Source organism: Echeneis naucrates, chromosome 4 (assembly GCF_900963305.1).
Source record: "Echeneis naucrates chromosome 4, fEcheNa1.1, whole genome shotgun sequence".
Lineage (NCBI taxonomy): Eukaryota > Metazoa > Chordata > Actinopteri > Carangiformes > Echeneidae > Echeneis > Echeneis naucrates.
In genome coordinates this window covers 20,939,934-20,965,231 of record NC_042514.1, presented here as the reverse complement: position 1 = coordinate 20,965,231, position 25,298 = coordinate 20,939,934, and the positions used below count along the sequence as shown (strand labels likewise).

Below are 25,298 nucleotides of genomic sequence, written 5' to 3'. Positions count from 1 at the left end.
TACTGGACCTAAACCAGAAGGTCAGGATCCACAATCAAAATAAGGTCTGGAGCTGCAGGGATGAGGACGATTTATACAAACAGAAGACTTGAGGGCTTAATCCTTGACCTTACAGTACTGTATTTGGTCAATACCAAGACTTGGAGGTCTACACCTATAGCTAGAAGGTACAGTAATGTGAGTCCAAAAGATTTGGCCTGAACCTAAAACTACAAGGTTTATACATAGGTCCAGGGTTTTTGTTTTATTTTTGTTTTTTTGACTTTAAAACTGGGAGGTCTGGACTTACCACGAGAGGCTTCCGGATACCCAAGTGGACTGAGCCAGGTGGGGCAGACTTCAAGACCTCCACAGCCTGGGCCAGTAGGAGCATGTCCAGCCTGGTCTGATTAACTGAGACAAGCTGGTCTCCAGGAAGGAGACCACCGTGACGCTCTGCTGAGCCACCAGGAACCAGAGAACGAATCACCATCACACAGCGACCGGGATCTAAAGGGTCCTGGGGGAATGACAGAGACAGAGAGGAAATGTTCAAGACCATCAAGGACCAGTTGTCTCCAAAAACCACATTTAGATCTTGCTGCAAAGCTGAAAAGATCAGATCCTGGGACTCAAGACTGCTGTGCGAAGAATCAAGATGGGGGGTCTAATCTGACACATCCAGAATCAATATGTTTAAAATTCATTCCTTCAATCTTTGACCGTTTATCCGTTTCCGGGTCACGGGCATGTTTAAAAGGTACAATAAAAGTTAAATAGGGTTAAAGGTTGACCCTAACCCTATTTTACTTCTACCTATGTAACCCTAATCACAAAAACCACCTCTAAACTGAATATGTGATGTCCTGTATGACAGCGTTATCCATCACTTATCCATTCATCAAACATCCATCATTAATCCATCCATACTATCAAACTATAAGGTCTTGGGTTCTAAAAATAAAACGCTACATCAGGGATCCAGAGATTGTTGGACCCTGACTGCTGATCCTGTCACTCCCGTTACCCCCGTCACAGCGGAGGAATAGGGAGGAAGTTCTCCTCATAATTCAGAGTGAGACTCAGGAAAAAGAGAGAGAGGGAGGGGGAGGCAGAGCAGGGGAGAGACAGGCAGGGGGAGACAGAGACCAGAGAAATTACATCAATACGTCAACACAAAACACAAGAATGAACGTTGTCAAGCACTGGTCCTCAGCAACAGGATCAAAGGTCACACCCAAACAGTGATGGAAAACTGAGGTGGAAGTGATACAGTGATAGGAAAGATAAATCTCCTTCCTCATCTTTCTATTTGTTTTCATCTTTCGCCTCAAATTTTTCTTTATCATCTTCTTGTTCATGATCCTCTTCCTCTATCTTTTTTAAGTTTCCTTTGAAGATTTGTTCATCTCCCTCTTAATCCTCTCTTTCTCTGTTTGCTTCTTCATCTTCTTGTTTTCAGGTGTAAATCATCCTTTTCATGGTTGAGATGGCATCTCATTCTCCTTCTCTTTGTCAGGCAATTCACCATAAAGTTCCTCATGACTCTTCAGGTGACTGTCTGTTTATCCAGCGGCATCAAACAAAAAGTCCTGAACAACCAGGATCGAACTGTGTGACCCACTAAATTTTGGGATGATATTGATAATGTTGATGATAATGTGTATTAATAATGGATCATCTGTTTGATTTTTAATTGAACTTTTAATTGAACTTAAATAAAATAAAATGTATCTTTCCTCTCACACCTCTCTGAGTGAAGATCTGAGCTGAGCTGTTTTAAAGGACGACAAGACAGAGAGAAATTTAAGTTTAATGTGGATGCTGTTGACAGCTGAGGCTGTGACAGTTTTCTCTGAGTTTATTGAACCCCCAGCTGTGAGGCAGTGCACTCTTATGTAAAGATTAATTAAGTTACACGTGACAATTAATCAACAATTGAACAATTTAACAGCAGCTGCTCCACAAACACATTTTACTACACAACTTCTGAATGAATGAGTGCTAGTTAGAAACATGTCAATCTAAAGGTAGCATAAATGTTTTCTAGCTGGCACAAAGCTTTTCTGGCGTTTTAGATAGTGTTATTTTTGTTGTAGTAGTTTTATATTATTTTATTTTGTCTTTGATTTGAATTGATATCGTTATGTTTAATTGAGGATGAGGAGCTGAGACCTGGTTGGTGTCTACAGCTACATAAACACATTCACAGACATTAAGTTCTGAGTCAGTTTGGCTCCCAAGGGGAAGATCGGATATGTTAGAGCTCAGCAGGCAGGTACCGGCTGGATTTTTATCCAAATATACAGACAGAAAACATTTGAGCATCCTGCTCATGGAGTAAATAGAGTAAATCCACAAACAGCTCTCATCTCTGCTCCGCTGGTTTAACTGGGGCAACCAGGAGGCCGTCCCAGGCCTGCCAGAATCCAAACCCCCTCAGATCCTTGTAAAACCACCACCAAATCCTCTCCTGGTTATACTCGATGTACATTTTGTGAATTCCCCTGTGCTGAACCCTGGGCATCGCCCGCGCTGCAGTACAAGTTTCTGTGCCAAGTTTCATGCTCCCAGAACAAAGACAGGCTGTATTTTTAGACTGAGCATCATGGCTACAGGTGGTGAGGAGTCAGAACTCAAGTCCTCCACTCCTACAAGATCCTCCAGAAAAAGAAAGGCCTCCGCTGTCAGAGAGTGGAGAAATCAGAAAAACGTAGGAGACAGTGTGCAAAAAAAGAAATTAAAAAAGTACTTTGCCAGAAGTGCATATAACAATAAGGATGGTTAGGTTTTTTGGGATATGTAGGTTGCAGGGTGTCTACACAGAGTTGGGCTTTTTAAGACCTTCATGTTACCACAGAGATGGAGACCAAGACTATTTTACAACTGAAATAAATCAAAGAAATTCCAATAGCTTTGACACTGAACTTTTAGATTTTACTTTATTTGTTATCCTTCTGAGAGTTCATTAAACACTTCTAACACTTCCTCCCTCTTCTCCAAATGAAGAGAAAAAAAATTATGCAAATGCTCCAGGTCCGTTATTCCATGTTTCCAACGAGAACTGTGTCAGATTTTAACATGCACAAAAACCAGCGCCACAAAAAACCTGATGTGTTCCAGACCTGATCACCAGCATCAGAATTCTCACTCATGTTCTGGAGTCTCGGTCTAACCATCTCTAGATGAACCTGAGTTTGATTATATTCTACGTGATAACATTAAGTGGCAACTCCAAAAAAACTCTAAAAAAGCTCAGTTCAGCAGTCACGGCACAACTGTACTTGAAGCCAAGGACCTTTAAAGACGAAGTTGCTGCAGACCACAACCTTCTCATATCTATCTGGTGGTCTACGAAGGACCAGCTCCTCTAAAGGATGAGGCCTCTGAGTCCAGCCCCAGCTTTTAGGTCCTACCTTACTAACCTCTCTCTTCAACTGGATTCACTTCTTATTTTTTCAACAAGCTAAGCTGTCTAGTGCATCTATCGGTAGACCTGGATATGTGAAATGGGTCACATTTTAAAGATGCGTCAGGTTTTTGTGGAGACAATCAGACCCTCAGACCCAAGTCCCGACAGACACATTGGCTCTTCTTTTATTGCCTCTGACTATCTTTCACTCAACTTGGACAGGCCGAGTCAGTAACAGGAAACACTTTGGCAGGAACCCCGGCCGATCATGCCCTTGGGCGAGAGATATACAGAGGGAGGAGAGAGAGAGGGAGGGAAAGGAAAGGGGTGGCCCAATAACAGTTATTAAATACTGAATGTGTTTGAATAATGGAGGAGGAGGAGTGTCCACCAAATAAAATATAACCTTAACAAAATTTCAGATACTGTGAATGAAACAAGGCGGTTATAAAAAGTTAGGTAATTTTCTTCCAAAGCGGAGAAATTCTTCAAAAATGAATTCAATTCAATTATTCAGCGTTATTGGATGTGTAGATGTTGCCCATTAAGAGACAAACATTAGGCTGTTTTTCAAAGTTGAGATATTTTATGTTTATGTGAGACAAGTTTCTGAATTACATTTTTGTTGAGTGATCTCTGAAAACAGAATTCATGTTGAGATATTTTATGATATTTACACTTTGGTCACATGACGTCAGAGACACCCTACAAAAACCAGAGACATATATGTGTGTGTTTGGTTCAAGCTGGTCTCCGAACAGAAGCTGCTTTGTGCAAATATGAGGCTGAAGCCAAGATCGAGCAGAACGTGAACACAAACACACGCACACAGGTTACACCTCAAAACTGGTTGAATGGTGTGTGACCTCTGAGTTCATAAGATCACAGACATAATAAACACACAAACCACACACTCCAACTGCACAGAGTGTGAATCACTCTGAATGATCCAACTCAGACCAGACACAACATTTCTACACAGTATCTCTAAATTAAAAATCAAACAGTCAGTTAGCAACAGCTGATAAAGTCACCAGGCAACAGTGGTCAAGGAGACGGTTGGTTGATAACCAGTGGTTACAGGGTTTCGTCATGTAAGCTCAAGTATGTGGACAAATACAAGATTAGTTTGAACTATTATAGCTGCATTTGGAGACATTTTAGAGACTGACTTTCAGAAAGCACTGAAGAGAAATGAAGAGAAACTGAACATTTAGGGATCCTCTAAACTCTATGAGAACAGGTGGTTTCTGTTTGAATTTATTTAGAGAAAACACAAGAAAATAATAAAATAATCAATATATGACAACATGCATGCAGATGTATTTGTAGCTGTGTAATCAGCACCCACACATGAAAAAACAAACTTCAGTGAAAGAGGCAAACCAGGTAAATATTCGGGCACCCAAGGTCGAACCCTTCAGCAGGTTCAGTGAGGAAGATACTGAACTCACGGCTGGTCCATCAAAGGATACCAAAATTGCTCAGTCCACAAAAAAAACAAACTAATGAAGATTCTGTACTGGCACTGCTGCTGCCACAAAACGAAAACCTCAACACTCTGCCTGTGTGGCATTCAGGGGACATATGCAAATCATAACTCTCCTCAACAGGCTTCTTTCCTTGGGCTCAGAGGAGGCCCGGATCACCACTGTATCCATGACACAACCCCATCAGCTGTTTTTAGTACAGCGCAATGAAGCTAAGGTGCCTAATACACACACACACACACACACACACAGGCTCAACACATCTAATTCCATGTTAATAACTTTTAAGAGATAATTTCTAATTGATCAGGAAGTTAAAATGTCTTGTCTAAATAAAAAGACAACATAATGATTTTACCACACAGATACACCCCCTCACCCACACACACGGGCCTCCTGGGCAGATACTGTGTGTGCAGTCTGCCATGGATGTGGACCAACAGGGAGTTAAGCTGGATACCCCCCCCGGCCCCACTGCCTCAGCTGGATCTGACTGAGGACAAGAAAAAGGGGGAGGGAGGAAGAGGTCTTAGAGGTGAAGCTGTGCCTAAAGATAAAATGCTGAAGAGGGATGGGGGAAGAAAACATAACAGATTTACTCCCCAGACAGTGAAGACTGTCTCACTCAAAGATGAGAATTTAACACAACAAGCTGATTGAACACATGATACCAAAATACACTTAGCACACTGGCAACACACTCGTCACTCTTTCCCCAACAAAATGAATCTGTGTAAGCAGTTTTATGAAAACGCTGTTAAACTGTTAAAGGCGATGGACTTTTTCCCTCCTCCCTTTCTGCTTGGACTGAGGACACAAACCTGAGAGTCCTGAGAATGATGTCATCACATGCACATACAAACGACACTCACCCTTGCACGTGAGCACGCTCATGCATTGGAGGGAAAGTGGATTCTAGCGATCATGCAAATGGTCACATCTCTGTGCTGGGGACCCTGCAACTCCATCTTACAGGATGCTGGAGCTGAGCTGTCCTGTTTTAACAGGTGACAGGTTTTCCATCAATGCAGAACAAATAATAAACAAATACCTGTGTCCACTGCAGAGACTACTCCCTGTGTCTTGTTTAATGGTTTGATGAACTTACTGTATCTCAGAGAAGAACACAAAGCAGTGATTAGCGTAATATTAAAACATGTTTGTTGTAAAACAACGGCAGAAGAAGGGAAACATGAGCTGTGTCATGTTTTTACAGTCGCTGTTTGTCAGACTAAGGCCTGCTGGTCCAGGAGCAGATGAGTCACCGTCTGTCCTGCTGTCCACCCTAACACTCCTAAACCTCACCTGCCTTCTGCACACACGTGGGCTGGTGTTTATTTTCCACCAACAAACCACAGAGTGGCGAGCTGAGTTGCACGGCGTCACGCCAGCTTCAGCGTGTGTTCACCAGTAAACAGCTGCGGCATGATAATTATCTCTACAGGGGAGTTTATGTGTTCACCACTTGCACTTGGACAACATACTTTTTATATTCTGACCATGCTAGACTTTGGTCTGGACCCTTGCTCCGGTCCAGACTTGAAATAACAATGGGTTTTGGTTTCACATGAAGCTCAGTATAGATTTGAGGTGTTTCCATTACAGGGACACAAACCACCTGAGGAATCAGCATCTACATTCACAGCAGGGGACAACTTTTTAGAACGGGTATAAAAGACTCAAAGACACAACTCTTCCACTGAGTCTGGATTCCTGAAGCTGCTGGGAAGAGGCTTCAAAACACCAACCTACTTTATAAAAATAAAGCACTGAGACACAGAGGGAGGGAGATAAGTCATCTCTTACTGCTAAAGAAACTAGAAGATCTGAATAAATAACAAACACCAGCAAAAAGAAATCTGACAAAACATTTCTGAAAAATTCCTCTCCACAGAAAAGCTTGATGCATTTTATTTTTGAAAGGTCTTAAGAAATGTTCATTTTAAAATGCTACTGTGGCAGAGTGTTGCATTCAAGTCCGGTAAAAAACCATTGTGATTTATACAAGAAAAGGAAAAACAGATAGCAGTTCCCTGAAGTTCCTGCAGCGGAAAAATATCATCATAACTACTTTAACTTCATGCTTGTTCATGATTCAGCACAAAACCCTCATATTCAGTCATGCATCATCACTAAAACACAAATAATCAAATATCACATTAAGATCATTTCAGTTTAAACCTCAACACATTGTCAGTTCTCAATGTGTTGAGGTTTTGTCAGAAGCAATTAGACAACTGATTATCTATGTAGAAAAGGAAGCGGAAGAGGAGGAAGAGGAAGAGTACAGTATGTTGTTGATACCTGGTAGTCGAGTATGCTGAAGCCAAGGCCTTTGTCTCGCTCCTTCTGCAGCTCCAACACCTGAACTTCTGGAGACCAGAGAGCCAGCTCCCCTTCTTCATCATCATCATCATCATCATCATCATCTTCATCATCACCATCATCATCATTATCTTCATGCTGCTCTTCATCTTCTTCATCTTTTTCTTCCCAGCTCAGATGGCTTTTCTCCTCCACAGGGGAAACCTGCTCCTGACACGGAGATTAACACTGTTACAGCAGGTATATCTGGCGTACCCTGGTTTTACCCAGAGTGAGCTGGGATTGGCCCCAGCGTCACCCGCGACCCATAAATGGAAAAGCGGTAGAAGATGGATGGATGGACAGCAGATGTTATTTTCTTCCTGACTGCTCAAATACAAAATTGAACTCTTCAGTATCCCTGTCACAAATTTAACTTCTGAGTAAAAATGCTTCATGTTGACAAATACAATTTGCGTACTGAACCTTGTGTAGTGTCTGGTTTTTGTCATTTACCTGTTTTCCCGCTTGCTGCTCACTGCTGTGCTCTCTCAGAATACTCGGACTACAGAGTAGTGATGACAGTTTCATCTCCATCTGGAAAACACATCAACTCACAGTCTCTGACTTGATTCATCACCCTGAACCCTGACACCTGTCACCTGACTGCCTTACCTCCTCCACACTGGGCTGTGAATGTCTGACCAACTCAATTCCTGGTTGTATCACCGGTTCAGGTTCGGACTCAGGTTCAGATTCCGGCCCTGGTCCTGGGTCTGAGGCTGGGTGTCTGCAGCAGACCAGAGTGAACGGAGGCGGCACCTCTTTGAGGAACGACACCACCTCTCTACGGGACTTGCCATACAGCTGAACGTCATTCACCTGCACAAAAAAAAACAAAAAACACACAAACTAAATGTGATTTTACTGACAACACACCTCAGCACTGTCAATACAGAGTCCAGACCTCACAGCTGAAGTGATCTGTGATGATCAGTGATTTCTTATTATTCGAGGAAACTAAAACTCCAGCATATTAACCTTTTCCTGATTCCACTGAGGGAAGTTGTGTATCATCTGAGGCTAAATTAGGCATCTACAGTCATGGAAATGTACCAAAATCTACGGAGGCAACATATTTTAGATCTTGGTCACATCTCTCAGCCCAGAGAAGCCATTTTCAAGGCATTTTAAAGATCATCAGGATCAACAGCTGCAAAGTGTTTGGGGACATGTAACAGTAAAGATGAACACTGATGGTAGCAGTGAGTTATAGTGTTTCACTCCTATTTTACTCCTGTTTGAAGCCATCAGCATTGGCTAAAACATGTTTTATGTCGTCAACCTGATCTTTGACCACCAAAATCTAATCAGCCTGTTTTTGAATGTTTGTAACGAAAGTGACAAAGTTTCTTTACACCCACTTACTTTGTGATGCCATTTGAGGAGGTCCTCTAACAAAGGTTCACTTTTTTTTTTCTGGAGTCCCTATGACTATGACCTTTGATCTTTGATCATCAAAATGTATGAATCAAGTTCTTGTGCATCTACTGGTCTTTACCTCCAGGAGCTCATCTTCTGGTCTCAGGACTCCATGTTTATCAATGGGGCCACCGGGGACCACAGAGGAGATGTAATGGTGGCCGTCAAATGAGTCCAACTCCACCCCAAGACGCAGCGTGTGGACAGGCAACAGCTATGTGCGACAAAGAAAGACACACAACAACAAACAAAAGTTTCAAGATGATTTACGTTCATGTCAAGATCAGTCAGTCCTGACATCATGAAGGAGGCAGTTTAGAGTTGGAGAAGGTCTCTGACCTTGGAGGATCTCTGCAGCTCTGCATCATCTTCAATGACAGGATTCAAGTTCACCACCTGGACACACGCATGTACAGAGAGGCTCGTTCTGATCCTCGATCAACAAGAACCTAAAGACTTCGGGCAAGTTCTGATGCTGGATCAACAAGATTAGTGTGATTTCCGAATAAAATCAGAAGTTGTTGAATTTTATTTTCACAGAATAAAAAGATTAAGAGGATGATGATAGTGTGATGTTTGTTGGTCTTCAAGCCTGGGGAATATGATGTGTTGACCAGGACTGACAACACACAACAATGCTGTAACACATTTTTACAACTTATATAGTCACACATCAGTAACACAAGATGGACATCATCAGTGTGTGGTCTCACCAAGACTTGGTACTCTGGTCCCAGAGCCTGATCCCATTTAGCTCTCAGTTCTGTCTCTGTGTACACACACACACACACACACACACACACACACACACACACACACACACACACACACACACACACACACACACACACACATTGTACAAGCATTACTACATTGGTATATTGTGTTAATAAAATAACATATTTGGTAAGACACCACAAGAACACTGATAATGAAAGTGCTGCATCATTTACGCTGATTTCAAACATTTTTAAAAGAAGTCAGATAGTCTGGGAAACTGACCCTCTTTCCATCACACCCTTACATTTCTCAGTAAAATTTTACCTAATGAGTTTATGGTCTAAGTCTAAGAATGGTAATATTTTAAAATGATCAATACAACATGATGTTCATATTTTAAACGATGGTCCAATTTTTATAGGAAAATAGACCAGAAAATCGATTAGGGGCGGAGCTACTGTGTGCCTGATAGCACAACCAAATGCCAAAGGCATAGAGTACAGAGCAGGTCAGATCCACCATCTCCTCCAAAGATGATTTTAATAGTAAAAAAACAAAACAACAACCCAAAAAAAAAAAAAAAAAAACCTAAGATGTCAACAGACCAATTCTTCACAAATGTCACAGTGAGCTGTCTCTTGGTAAAATCACTGTGGGATTCTGGGAAATACAGGACTAAAGATTCAGGTAGGGGTCAGAGGTTTAACTGTGAGGGCAGTGTGGGGGTTCTGCAGCCAAAGGACGAGCCACAGTGCACAGAGTCAAGATTGCAAGTATTTATATGGCACAGAACTTGGTTTCTGGTTCTGCTGCAGGACAAAGATCTCAGTCCATCTCTGATAACACTGAAAAGTCATAACTGTGAAATAAGCAACTTTAGCTGTGCAGTCTGAGTGTCAGTGCGCATGGATTTTTTTAACACCAGAAAAATAAATGTGAGTGAACAAGAAGACAGACCATACACCTAGTCTCAGATCAGGTCTTGGGTCTGGTCTCTGGGCCTTGCAGGTCACTTCTCAGGTAGGATCCCTCAAGGCTGAACTTCAGAGAAAAACCACTCCCTGCTCCAACAACTCTCTCACAACATTAGGTATTTTGTGGCAGGTCTGGTTGTGTTATAACAACACCCTCTGATTACATTAACACTACTAACCTCAGCCTTCACAGTGCAATTAATCTGTAGCGTTTGACTGAATAAACAGCGTGATACATCGCTGCTCGGCTTTCAGGCTGCTCAGACCTTTTACATCTGTTGGCCCGGACGAGGCAGCTGGCATGCTAAGTGTTAGTGTGGCATTTGAACTACTTCGTAAAACTAATGAGGAATAAAAAGAGAGGAAATAATTCAGACAGGAGGCTGTTAGAGGCCTGTGCTGACATGTCTGCAGGAGGGTTTTGATCATCACGGCCGCGGATGGAAGAGCAGTGGGATCAATGTTTCTGCTGCTCATCCAGATTCACTGGACTGTGATGTTCAGACCTGGTGGGACATGTTTTACATTTCTAATTAGCACTGTGTTGTTTCAACATGAATATGTGAACAAAAAAGGTACAACTAAGCCAAATCTTGTCTTTCACATTTATAATGGTGACAGTAGATCAACTCAGCATCAAAAGCTAAACATATCTTCAAGCACTTGTAAACGTGCATGGGCCCATGGTTGTTGTGCATCTGTGTCTTCTGTGTGGCTATTTGTAATAAGTGGATGAAGCGTCAGTAAAAGTACATTGATCAGTCTCTGCAGAGCTGTGATTGGAGAGGAAATGATCAGCTGATTAAAGACTCTGACAGACTCCTCCACTCTGAGCTGTCCAGGAAACACACCTGTTAAAAGGGCTCTGTCTAACACTCACACTTAAACACACTTACTGCAGTGATGTAAACAGAGTTTGGTCTAGACCTGCTGCTTTGTTATAATTTTGCACTATATAAATAAATCTGATTTGACTCAATTTGATGTAAACAACGGTCAACCCTCTGTGATAATTTCAGCTCTGTTTATGATCCCAGCTAAGCATTTCTGATGTAAATCATGAAACATAAATTAACAACTGATATAGCTATGTGAAAAGAAAGAGTCACAAAATCTGTCCAACAATGTAAAACACAAGTCGCCCTGAAGTACTCAGCAGGTCTGTGCTCACTCTCAGTCGGTTAAAACCTTAACGGTAGACTTTAACTCGTCCAATCAAGGACCACCCAAGGTGGCTTTGGACCGCTCCTGGTCAATGGATCACACTGATTTGTATGACATCAGAACAACATAAGCAGGCCTTTTCTCTAATCCTTTAATATGGCCGCATAAAATGAACACCAACACATTCTACAGTCTCCACACACACAACTTCTATAGTGTCTGTCGGACATAAACCTGCTGACATTAAAGCTGAGTCCGGCCTATTTATAGTAGAATCCCTGTTTTGAAGTCAAATTAAATGAATGTTGGACCAACTGGACTCACCTCTGGTCGGCCCTGCAGCATTGGAGTTATTTGGTTCCAGGTTCATCATTGTAGAGCCAAACCCAGAGGAGCGAGCTTTGACCTTCAATGACCTCCGCAGGGACACGTGAGACAGCTCCCTCTCCACTGACAGACACAGACACACACACACAGACACACACACACACACACACACACACACACACACACACACACACACACACACAATATTCAAATAAAGATTAAAAAAATAAAAACATCAGCTTTCATAAGTTCTTAGGTAGACCTGAATGTATACCCACAGATGGTGATCTGACCTTTGACCTTCTTAGTGGACTGATCATCACTCTTGTTATATGTTTATTCTTATTATTATTATCATAAGTCTTTTGGAGATAAGAGTCTCATAGCAGTTAAAAACTTCAGGCTGGTTTCCAGTTCTCATTGTTTCGTCAGTAATGAAATAAAAGACGTCTGGAGGAGATAAGAGCCCTACACTGCTCTCTCCTCTCCTAAAATAAAAATAAAAATCACTTGTTTCTCTCAGGCCTGGAGGATGACCAGTGCAGGGCGCTGGCTGATGGTGAAACAAAAAAATGACCCTAAACCAGGAGAATTAATCTCTCTGGACTCTGGTGGAAGAGGAAACACAGAGTTTGGGAGAATTACACTGAGTTGTAAACAAATTTGTCATCTTAATCTGCGTGAGAGGACAGAAGCAGAGAGGGTTCAGACAGGAGGGAAGAACAAAACTCTGATAAGTTCAACACAGAGCAAACTTCTCCCACAGAGGCAGATTATTGCTTAAACACCATCCAATCACAACAGGCACAGAATGTCCCTGTAAAACAGTTTAGGCTGATAAATATGTAGCTTAGACAACAACAATCAGTATCAGTTAAATAACCATTTAGTTATTTCCTGTTATTTCACTTTGAATCTTTTATCACACAAATGACCAAAAAAGTCTGTGTAACACCATGTTGCATTATGGGACATTAGAGTCCCACTAAAGCAAATGAGCACGGACAAAGACCAATCAGTTCTTCTGGCTGGACCAAACATCCAGCTTCACTGACCTACAATGGGGTCACTGTGATTTCACTGACTGTAAATGTTTTTTCTTTGGGCTCTATTTACCACTGAGGCAGAAAACATTCTGAGCAGGCGACATGTGTCAGGAGATGATCCTATGCTGACATGCAACACAGGCCCTTGCACTGTAGGTACTGCAAGTTCAGGTCAGGTCACTTAATTTATATTTAGGTATGTAAAATTAAGTTCAGATAACAAAGGCTAAGTAAACGTGAGGTAAAGTAAGTAAGTTAGTTTGTCCCCTGCCCCCACCACGCCCTCCCTCACCTTTATCCAGAGACCTCTCCAGGACTCTGGTTTTCTTCCTGACCACAGTGAGAACCACAGTCTGACCCGTCTGCTTCATAACTTCAAGCACCTCCTGATTGGTCATCCCATGAAGACTGACGCCGTTCAGCTGTTTAGAAGGACAGTTGGACAGAGAGAGAGATGGGGGGGGGGGGTTATGACAAGTTAAGACCAGGTTCAGCAGTAATTTCTGTAGTCTGATAAATGCTTTATCACTCACTGGGTCAACGCACACACACATACACTTACAGAGAGCAGTCGGTCATGGACTCGGATGTTTCCACTCTGATCTGCAGCACTTCCTGGTACAACATGTTTCACAAACACACCAACTGCATCTGAAGGGGATGAGCCGGGGGGGGGGGGAGTGAGAGAGAGAGAGTATGTTCACGTTGTGTTGGAGGATTAAAAACAGCTAAACAATGTGTAGAAAATTAGCTTCTTATCAAAAATCTGAAACCAAATATTTCTCAACACTAACAAGTGCAGGAATGATTCTGTTCTGTTTCCAAAAACACAAGCACTGGAAAATATGAACTATAGCAGCCTTTCACAGTAAAAGCCTGAAAGCTGCTTCAAAATAAACAGAAAAATAAATGTTTCTTTGCTGCTGTATCAAAATAAAAGCCTGACAGTTGTAAAAGCCCAGCAGAAAAACCATCCCTGCTTTTACTGTGAAGTTAACAGCTATGCTGGAGTTTAATCTAATTGCATGTAATGAAGCTGTAGTGATGCTGGTGTTGCGTTTTATTTTTCAGGATGTGTTAAAGTCAGCGACATCATCTGTGTCTTTCTCTCCTACCCTGGCTGGTCAGGGGGTTGTAGCCGATGATAGAGATACCGAGACTCTGGCCATCCTTCTTCGTGAGGGGGACCTCATGGATCTCGAATCCCTCCAGGTTTGGCTGAAGCACAAAGAAAATGGGGGATCCATTTCAGAACCAGTGACCAGATCTGCTCAAGCAGAGACCAGAAGGTTCTAGCTTAAGGAGACGCTGTATAAGTTCTAGTGCTCACCGTCTTGCTGACCCGTCGTTGCAGGGGCGGCTCAGGTGGCTTGGGGGTTAAGGAGTACACTGGGGCAGAGTCTGGAGGTGGTGGGGGAGGCGGTCCTGTTGACCTCTGACCTTGGGGATCCCTGGCAATCAGCATGGTCACATGACTCCCGCAGCCCTGCAGCACCTTGACAACCTGGTCACTGGTGAGGCCACTGGTGGGTGTTGACCCGATGCGAAGGATGTGATCGCCCGTGCGGAGGCGCCCATCCTGAATGGAGGAGAGGAGGAAACAGACTGAAAGCAATACACTCCTGAACACACCTTATTCTTTTCCTCTGTTATTTTTGATGTCATTAACTTAACCAGCTGTGGAGGTGTGTTTATCTATTGCTCTTGCCTCTTCTAGACGGTTTTAAACAAAGATCAATAATTAATCCTCTAATTAATGTTGGCTCCATGTTGGTGGCTTTAGAATTAGTCATTGGTTCAGATATATGATTCAGAACTCATGGATCCAAACATCAGCAGAAAATGATGTATTTTGATCAGCTGTCTCCGATATACCTTGTCAGCCACACTGTGGGGGAGGAGGGTCCTGACCACCACACCCGTCGTCTTCCCTCCCACAATGCCGAATCCCAAACCGGATCCATCGTTGACCAGCTGGATCTCTTCCATATGACCCCACTGATCCTGCAGGAAAGGCTTATTAGTGGTTAATACTGAACACAGAAACAATTCAGACACACAGATGCCTGCAAACGCCCGAGACTAAATGTTTAATTTCTTTGTAAACGTAACATCTGAAAAATGGGCATAGGATTCTTGATTTATGTTATAAATGTATAAATAAATATGTCAGAGTTGAAGAGAAAAATAAAACCCACGTTTTAACATTAAATGACATTATTCTTCTTTTTCAAATTTTTAATGAAAACATTCAATGTTTTCTACTAAACTGCATTGTCCCTGTTTAATTGAACAAATAAACTAAAAACAAACAAGTTGGTTAAAATTGTTGGTTTTTTACTGTCAGCTCCATGACTGAATTGCTAAAATGTTGTGTAACAGTTGTGTGTTTTTCTCAAGGCAGTGTAGCAACAGACTCTCTGAGCTGCTGGCTTGCTATCTGTCCTGAGGTGAAAGGTCGTTAAAGTGAACCTCAGCAGGTAATTACCAGCTGAGAGCATTTCCTCTTGCTCTGATACCAGCTGCTGATCAATGAGAGGCTGCAGCACAAACCTTCTCTCTCTCTCTCTCACACACACAGACACACACAAAGACACAAGCTGTCTTTAACAAGTTGCTGTAATCAGAGGTGGCACTGGTCTCATATTACAGCTCTGATCTGATAGAGGAGGCCTCTCTATTTCTAATGAATCAAACCTCCTCAGCTGATCCACGGATGCTGCAGGAGGAAGTTTCCCTGATAAAGGCAGCTTATGCTCTGGGTGTTGAACATGCTGCTCTTCAGCACTAGTTCACTCTTTCCACAGCAGAGGCGCTGTCACTGCAGACGCTCGATGGAAACTACAGTGGGTGCAAGTGATAAACAGGCTGCATCAAAATCAATACTACAGTGGAATAGGTTTCCCCTCAGAGTTTACAGTAACTTAAATTTGTCATGTATCAAATGTGTTCCTCTGTAATTGTTTTACCCCAGGATACAAACTAACATCCAGGCTGGCAATTGACACAGACACAGACAGAAGTAGAGTGGTGGATAGTTCACCTGGTAAATAAAGATCTGGTCTCTGACTTCACTGTGTTTTTGACAGTAAATTAAACCAAACTGATCCATCAGCCAGTGCGACAGTGGTGTGTGTCAGTCAGGACGTGGAGTTCCAGGACACAACATCACCATGTCCCATCCATCATCTTTACCACATAGCCACTCAGGACGTTGGTGGGAGCCAATCCCAGGTGACAGTGAGCGAGGGAGCGGAGGTTCCTGGACAGGCTGCCAGTTTTCACCAAGACGGACGTATAGAGATGAACAACTTACACTCACCAATGGACAATTTAAGGCCAAAAAAATAATATAAATGTGTTAAAAACTGATGAACGGTGGGAAAAAGCGAGAGAACCTGAAAGGAACCCACAAAGAACCAGGCAGGGATTCAACCCAGAATCTTCCTTCTGTGAGTTGACTTTACTAACCACTGTACCACCGTTTAACTTAAATGTAAAAAAAAAACAAAAAAACAAAAAAAGGAATGATGCATTTGTGTTTTTGCTTCTCTTTAGTGACTGAGTTTTTAAAAAAAAACAAAAAAAAAAACAAAACACTAGGAACTTCCAGAATAAAAGCAGGATGAGCAGGATGAGAGATAAACCACACGTGGCTCTCTGTCATGTGAAAAGTTAATTTCAATAACCAATTAAATCAGTGATTTTTCTACAGTAAAGAGAAACTAAAATCTAGATCTGGGCCTTGTCCTGGGAGGAATAGCCTTCCATTCTTTTCCTATTTACCATCTAGATCATAATTTGTCATTTTTTATATTAACATCTTCAGGTGCCATTTTTGTGAATCAGAGGAGAATGAATCTGGTCTGCAGATCTCAGCTGCTGACATGACAAAACCTTGACGCTTCAATTGACTGGGTGGGGGTCCTGTAACTTGGAAACAGTGGTGGTTAATCTGAGTCAATCAGTAAAGTGATCCGGGTCACTTAAGTCACTTCATTCGGTGTTGTTGCATCCTGCCCCACCTGATTATAATAATTACAATAATCACTATCATCATCGTCATCATCTTCATAGCATGTACATAAACTATATTAGCCACATAGCCAACACCAGTGTGTGTAACCACTTGTTTATAAAATATTTACTTACTTCTTGCTTAGATTCACTGACTGGAGTGAAGTCAGTGAACCAAATCATCTGATTCAGAACTGTTTCCAGCAAGTTGCCTTGTGTACCAGCATACCAGTAGCTAACCAGAGGACTCATGAGATCTGAGTTAATGGAGACCTCGAACTCGTGATTCTTGATTCAGTATGAAGATCTGAATCTTTACCTGGGCAATTCAGGAACCGACCAGTTCTACTTGGAAATAAAAGTTCTGAGAAGAGCTCTCAGAAAAGTTTACCAGATAAGTCGTGCTGACGTTCATTTCCTCTAAGCAGAGACAGTTTTAAAAGCCCCTTCAGGTTTCTTTAATCACACAATCTGTTATTTTTTATCCCGAGTCTTTCTGCTTTTCATCATTTTTAGGAGCACTATAAATTAACTCCGAACTTCTCTGACACACTGTCCTAATCGATGGTGGGATAATATTCACTAAATAGACAAAAGCTGTAAAATCATATCTGACTGGCTGATTTACACCTGTCTTTATGAGACACTTTACAGTGACAGGTTTCCTGTCAGTGCTGGACTTAATCCAGCAGGAACTGGAGCTGAGCACTTCTGATGCCAGGACAAAACATCAGCTGTGACGGCAGACCAGAGTTGCCTGGAACGGCCCAGCAGAGGAGCCTTAGCTTTGGGAGACGGATAGTTAGCCAGGCTGAGCGAGCAGCAGTAAAATCCCATCAAGAGTTGGGGTTTTTTTTATGCCCTGGGCTCCATTAAACGTGACCTCGATTGAAACGGGACATGAATAAAACAAAAGCATGCGGATCGCAGGCCTGGTATGCAGGACATGGCCCTGATCCAAGAAGTTAGCAGGAGGAGGAGGGTAACAAACAACAGGGACAGTGTAATTCTGTGTGATAATGACCCAACAATGGAGCAGGGCAAAATCATTACGGCTGCAGCTAACCTGTGGGCCTCTACTCATATTAACAGTCCAGGTCTGCTCTGGTTCATCTCCACCTCGTTTTTCCTTATGAAATCTTTTCTTTTGGTTCTTAACAAGTCAACTAATATCTAATAAATGAGACCAGGAGATCCAGGACAACCTGTCAGGGTTTCAGGAGCTTCTTGAAAACAAAGGGACATCCCTGCTGTGAGAGATTTCAGGAGCTGATCCATTGTCAGGGATCCACAGCCAGAGCAGTCTGGACTCAGATGGTCTTGATTCAGGGATGCTGATGACAAACTACATTCATTGAGGAGCAGAGGGCCAGTAAAAGACTCAGTAAACAATAGAGACATGAACTCTTCTCAAGTGACAAGTCTCATGCTTTTGGTCCAATGTCTCAGTTTCATTGGCTCTACTGGAGGTCGGATAATACCCACAATCCTTTGCAACGAAGCCAGAAGGTTTCTGCAGAAATCCCTGTAGTTTGGGAAACTCCAGTTTAGTTCACCATTTTCCTTAATCTCCTTTAGACCACTTTAGTTGAAGTCATTCTCATCTCTTTCACATCAGTTAGTACAGCGCCTGTGGAGTGAGTTCTTGGTGACATCATTGTCTCTTTATCTCCGCTACCCCTCTGTGCTCCCTCCCTTCCGCCCTCCCTCTTCTCACACTGCCAGTCTTTGACTCCCCCATCATGTCGACATTCATTGATTGCTGCTCCTTTCAAACTTAAATACATATTGTCAGGAGCGATGCTGCAAGTCGAGCACTAACTTGATTTCCTATAGGATTTAAGGTCATAAAAATCATCTGAGTCAATGTCAGCAGACTTACGGCTCATCATAAACAGTAGGTCTCACTCTGCTACAGAGGCGTGGCCTCAAAGTGACCTCCAGCTGTGATTGATGCCCTCTCAGCACTGCTTGTTTTGAGTGACAGCCAAGCTGCTGTGTGTGTGCGCAGGATAAAGCTGATTTCAGCGATGCTCGTCTACACTGCTGTTGGTTTAGGATCATCCTTAAAAATAATTTCATAGAGCCATAGAATTCAGTGACAAACAGATGAGTGAGCGAATTTTAAGTCAGGTTGTGTTACACAAAGAGGAAATCTGACAGTGCTGCAGCTCAGCACTGTATAATGGTCAGTTTAAAAGATGCGGAGGGTCTTAACTTTGACATGCTCATTTATAGTTACCATCTAAACAAATCATGACATCACTCGTTTTTTTGAGCCTCAAGTTTTGAAGTAACTTGCCCTCACTGCAGCAACCCATGTTTAAAACTGATCCACAGTCCAATGCTCCACTCTTGCTTTGCCATCAGAATAAAGGCCAGGGAAAAAAAAAAACTAAGTTGAGTTTCCTTCCACAAAGCTAACCCTCCTGTGATGAAGACCAGGCTCCTCACCGTGTTGATGGTCATGTTGGCCAATGCTGCATTCGGGGGGCGGTCCCTGGCCACCACCAACTCCACCGTCTCCCCAGGCTGCTGCAGGAGGCTCAGGGCCTGCAGCTGACTGATCCCCGGCTTGAGGGGGGTGCCGTTTATCACCAGGATCTGGTCCTGCTCCTGGAGCCGCCCATCCCTGCAGACCACACTTCCCAATAAGATTATGCAGAACAAACACCTCTGCACATTCTTTAAAATGACTGATCTTACAGATTTCAGGAAAGCCCTTTATGTTGGTAAGTGAAAACAGAATAGGCCAGCTGCTTTTCTGGAAACTGCACAACCAGTATTTTCATTATGACACAACACTACAATTTTATATTTTATAATGGGTGTATTATAACAGACCTTTAATATCCGAGTAATAGCAAAGTTTCAAAATGTTCTTTTGGATCTTGGTGAGATGTTTTTTTTTTTTTATTATAGACAAACAAACCTGGACAAAACCACTAAAACTGTTGAAATTGCTATATCTCCCTGAACACATGATTTCCTTCTCATCATCACAGTGGGAAACTTGTTTTCTGCACCTATGAGCGATGCCTCCAGGCTGGATGTTTTTGACGAAGACTCCCTGACTGCTGCTTCCTGCAGGGTTCAGCCCAACCACGCTGAAGCCGAGACCTCCAGAGAGAGGCCGAGTCAGGCTCACCAGCTCTGTGTGACGTCCCTGACAGACATGCACAGACATGCACAGACATGCAGACACGCACACCAGACAGGTACAGTATTCATGCTGTGCTTTGTGTGTGTTTACATGGATGCAGCGTTTCTTCAGGGGTGCGTGTGTCTGTGTGCGATGGCTCCACCCACCTTGGCGCTGGTGTGGATCCACTTCTGGAGGAGGTCAGTCTGATGGATGGGGGCAGAAGAGCCATTGGTCAGGATGGAGGAGGTGGTCGACAGGATGGGCGGGGCCAAACTGCTGGAGGGATTAACGGCGCTCATGATCAGTTGACCCTTTTTGGAGAAACTGAACTCGCTGCAGGCATCGGGAGGCATGCTGCCTAACTGGAGGGAGAGGGGGGAGGAGGGGGAGGAGAGGCTGTCAGATGGAGGTGATGCATGTTTTGCAGAGCTGGCTCGATGCAGATTACAGGGTTGGGGACAAACAGGAAGTGAATGAACTGAGACTTTCTTTAAAACTTTAAATGAGCTAATTAAACATCAAAACTGCCTACTCACGCTTTTACTTTACAGGTTCTATGATTTAAATAATTTGATTTTTCAGGCTGTAAATTATTTAGACATGACTGTTGCGCTGCATTGGTGAATTTATAATAATCCATTAATTCTGTGGCCAAATCTTCACAACTTTTCTCTTTCCTGATTGTAAACTGAATAACATATATGCTGACAGTTAGCATAAACACTATTGTTGCTATTGCATGCAGGGGATGTCTCTCTGGTTCTGCCTCTTTAAAGGAAGTTTTCCAGGTGCTGCTGATGTAAATGATTCCCTACTGAGACCTGCCTGTTTGGAAAGTGCCTTGATTTAACTTATTATAAATCAAAACGGAGTGGACAGAAGAGTGAGTCAGATCAGCCAAACTTTGGTCCATGTTCAACTTATTCTGAGTGACTTTCATTATGATGCTCAGTGAATAGTTAATGTCCAGTCAGTGCTCTGATGTCCATGCAATGTGGGTATTTTTGTACTTGCTCTAGAGGCTCAAAGTGTGATGTCCATGTTGAACATCAGGTTTACCAATAAACATATAAACAGAGATCAAACACTGACAGACAGACATAGAGAGAAAGCAGGGGAGAGGGGGAGAGGGGGAAAGAGGAGAGGCGCCCTTATACGCAAGGACGATGTCGAGAAGAAAGAAAGACATGGAGGGAAAAAAATTAAGCGGAGAGGCCCGTGGGTAAGTGGGGAGGAGAGAGGGGAAAAAGGAAAAATCAATAGATTCCTCTGCAGGCTCCCTCTCTCTAACAGGTAATGTATTAATGACCTTTACACTCACATTGTGGAAACTTATCAGTCTGCAGCTTATTTAGGCCAGGCTGACAGAGCAGGATCACGAGCCATTTCATCAATACCGCCTCGACAAGGCCGTTACTCAAACCAAGACACTAGATATTAAAGCTTGATAGATCCGCAGAGGGCCGTGGGAGGGAGTGAGGGAAAATAAATAAAAAAAAAAAAAAAGAGCGAGAAGTCCCTGCTTCATACACCCTCCATCCTCCACCAGCCTCCACCGACGCATTCATAGACTGGGCTCTGACCTTCGCAGCACTTAGAATATGAAGCCCAGCGTTGGTTATTGCCATTATCTTAATTTGGCCTGCAGATTGTTTATTGTAAAGGGTCCGCGTCAGTTCAAGCAGGACCTGCATACTGATGTGGAACCAGTGGGGGTGGGGGGGATCGACATCCCTGCTCAGCTCCACTGACAGGTCACCGTTTGAATGGGAGGCGGCACAGTGCTGATACCTGATAGGTCGTCAACATTCGGGTGGAGTTACACGTGGCATTCATTACTCTGCAGTGCTGATGTTAAACACAGCTGAGAAAACAGCATCTACATTACTCTGACAGAGCAGGAGAAACACCTGCTGGCCCCGTCTGATGTAAAATCCTGTAATTCACTTCCTGTGGAGCCAAGCTAAAGTCACAGCTAGTGGTGAACCGATACCCCTTCCATGAAGGTTCCAACTCAGCTGTCTCTAAAATTAAAACAATCAGCCAAAACATTATGACCACATGCCAGACCCTGAAGATCTGGACTCAGCAGCAAATACTTTAAATCTTGCTCTACCAGACCAGACGAGCTTCTTTCATGTCTCCCTGGTCCAGTTCTGATGCTCACGTGTCGGAGGTTTTGGTGGTGGACTGGGTCTAGCATGAAGACCCTGCCTGGTCTGCAGATCCACAAACTGTGATCTCTGTGTGATCTGACATCAGAATCAGCATGACCTTCAGCAGCTTGAGCTACAGTAGCTCACTACAGTAGCAGTAGTTAGATCACACCATCAGTGGCCCTATGGTCCAGTGGTTTTCTTTCCTCGACTAACTTTGATAGGTCCTGCCTCACAGACCAGAATCAGCCCTCAGAGCTACAGTGTTGGAGAAGCTCTGTCTTGTCTCCACATTACATTTTTGTTCTTCTCAAAGTCTCTCTCATTATCAAAAAATTAAACTTCAGGAATAAATATTCACCAGCTGCCTGATAGACCCCTCCTACTGACAGGTATCCATGGTAACCAGGCGGAGCCCACCCACAGAGAGGTGTCCATGGGAAACAGGTATTCAGTCTTAGTGACGTCACCTGTCTAATTTTATGGCACCTTCCCTTATCATCTAAACTTGCAGGAGACCAGCTGGATCCCATCTAGCCAGTCTGGACACCGCTCAGCTCAAATCAGCCCAAACTGTCAGTGGCTTTAAGAAAATGATAAAAACTGCTCTTTTCTCACTTGCCTTAATTTGACCTTTAATTATATATAATCTGTTTTATACTCATCCAGTTCTTTGTTTGTTCAGTTGTCTCAGTTTGTTTTCTTTAGCATATTAAATACATACATACAATGATTTGCCACACAAATAAAAACTTTTATTTTATTTCTCATCACATCTTCACCTTTGTTCTGCTGTGTCAATTTACAGTTTTATAATTCACAGGGACAGAATCAAAAGCTCTGAACCCATTTCAACACAAACTGCCTCCATTGATCAGGCTGTTGGTTCAGGTCAGTTTTCTTAATAAACTGAAGAGTAGATTTCAGCAATTCCGTATTTGCTGTTCATATTGTCAGTGAAAGACCAGCATCTCACCTTGTCAATCAATATTCATACTACATTTCAACTATTGATTATTGACAATTCTCTTTTCCTTCAACTGTTAGGTGGTTCTACTGCAGTCACTGATGCATCTTTCTTTAAACAGATTTACTCCTAACCAAAGTCTTTTATCTTATCTGACAGGCTCATAAAAAGGTGATCTATGAATAAATAACTCCTAAAACACTTAAAAGTATATTTGAATTTTCCCCTTCATTGGAAAATTGTTTCCTATAATTTTGCACTCTGTGTCATGACAAGTCTTTTCAATGAAATCTGAGTTAAAGACTTTGATAAAACTTGCAATGGATCATATTAGTAAGAGTCCTCAATTGTGGCTAAATTTTCTCATTGGATTTATCTGAACAAATATTGTTTGCATCCATAAGTGGTTTGGGGGTTTTGACGTTTAACAGGGTTTAGAGATGATTGTGAACTGATTTTGCTGCAGGACTGACTTCTCAGGCGAAATGTGATGCCATATTATCTGTGCTGTCAGAGGAGGTGATTAAAGGTGAGGAAGGTGAATCTCAACGATTGTTTCTATTCAAGACAGAGAGCAAGGATTTTATAGTTTACTTTATGACCCGTGAAAGTGTTTAGGGACTCTGCCGGTTCTGGTTCTGGTCTCTGAGCTGCTAGGAGGCTGAAGGTATTCTCACCTGGCTGCAGAGCTGTTTGATGGAGTGCTGCAGGGTGAGGATGTGGTTGAACAATGGACTCTGCAGGGTCTCCCTCAGGTTCTGCAGGGTGTCACTGTGGGTCCACTCCTCCCTCTGGACCAGTTTCGAGTGCAAGCGGTCCACAGCTCCCATGACATGCTGACGCTCTGCTGACGACACTAAAAACACACAAACACACAGAGTAAAGCTCAAAATGTAAACACTAAGTGAACAGATGAACAGAGTCAATACTGATAAGAATCTTCACTCAGCAACAAAGCCAAGCTAACAGACTTCACCTGTTGGGACATTTTCAAACATGGCGATTGTTGTTGTTGTCGTCCTTGTTTCTGTGTCTATCGTTCTGCATCAGGATGAGAAGAGAGGAACAAAGAACAATATTATAAAGGAATATTTCAATCACCAGTCAAAAAAGAAAAGGCGACCAGTAAAAGGTGAAGGTGCCAAGATGACAAGTCAGGAAACCACAGAGAGATGCACAACCACTACAAACAGACACAGATAGACACTACAACAATCAGGCAAAGACACTGCAGCACTTCAAACCGACCACTTGACATGAAACCACCACAAAGAAACAATCCATAGATTTGATATAGATGTTAATTCTTAACACTGTGACTGAATTAAACCTGCCTCCTGTGTTGCGTTGAGATGTCTGCTGTTGGCTCAGCCGCCTGTGCTGCATTCAGGTGCCTTTAAAGTGTTCAGACTGTTTGCTCACTTTTCTCACGGCAAAGACACACAACTCATCAACATAGGCCAACGATCGCACCGCGGGACAGAAACCGACCTGAACGTCTCACCCCTCCGTTAAATCAGTGACGGTGGGGGGGGGGGTACTCACCTGGGTGTTCACCTGACAAAGCAGGAAGTGAAACTCAGCAGCTCGGAGGGTGAAACCAATCATGAAATAAACAGTAAACAAGCCCGCAGTATGTGTATTGTGTTGGTTTAGTTGTGTGTCTCCACTTTAAAGTTTTTTTTTAACTTGTTTAAACCCGAAGACAGGTTCACTCAGAACAGGTGCATCAAACTTTTAACACCTGAACAAAAGAGCTTAAAAACACACTTTAAACACACAAAGACGACTCAGACCGACAACCACGACATAAAGACTGTCTTTTTTATAAAAGTCCGCCTCACCACAAAGGCATTAACACAACCTCTGCTTCACAACTTCAGCGCAACAAAACGCTATCCGCTAGCATGCTAATTTAGCCGATTGACCAGCGTGTAACAAGTCGCAAATCCTCCGAGTCCAGTCCGGATAAAGACCCGAAGGAGGAGACACACACCAGGCCGATGGTTCACACCAAACAGGCCGCCGAGAACAGGACCGAAGCCGGAGGCAACTCACATCTACAGGATCCAGTTCGGCTACAGGTCGCTTTAATGCTGCGTTCCCGTGCCGTCG

At 42.9% G+C, this 25,298-nt stretch overlaps 1 protein-coding gene across 10 annotated transcripts in view; it reads right to left on the bottom strand.

Moving 5' to 3' along the window:
• The window catches only part of patj (PATJ crumbs cell polarity complex component), a 69,203-nt gene extending 43,905 nt beyond the window's left edge, over positions 1–25,298 (bottom strand). For 2 of the 10 annotated variants that reach the window (XM_029499220.1, XM_029499228.1), the window contains exons 1-19: positions 24,518–25,021; positions 24,160–24,224; positions 23,861–24,039; positions 20,225–20,422; positions 19,942–20,081; positions 19,370–19,547; positions 14,774–14,902; positions 14,229–14,477; positions 14,014–14,116; positions 13,461–13,549; positions 13,191–13,320; positions 11,850–11,975; positions 9,381–9,436; positions 9,007–9,063; positions 8,747–8,881; positions 7,861–8,067; positions 7,702–7,782; positions 7,186–7,416; positions 290–499 (exon numbers count right to left, since the gene is read on the bottom strand). In XM_029499220.1, coding sequence (XP_029355080.1) covers positions 290–499; positions 7,186–7,416; positions 7,702–7,782; positions 7,861–8,067; positions 8,747–8,881; positions 9,007–9,063; positions 9,381–9,436; positions 11,850–11,975; positions 13,191–13,320; positions 13,461–13,549; positions 14,014–14,116; positions 14,229–14,477; positions 14,774–14,902; positions 19,370–19,547; positions 19,942–20,081; positions 20,225–20,422; positions 23,861–24,039; positions 24,160–24,181 — 2,520 coding nt within the window. In that variant the 5' untranslated portion in view covers positions 24,182–24,224; positions 24,518–25,021. The other 8 variants (XM_029499222.1, XM_029499224.1, XM_029499221.1 and 5 more) reach the window with 8 other exon arrangements.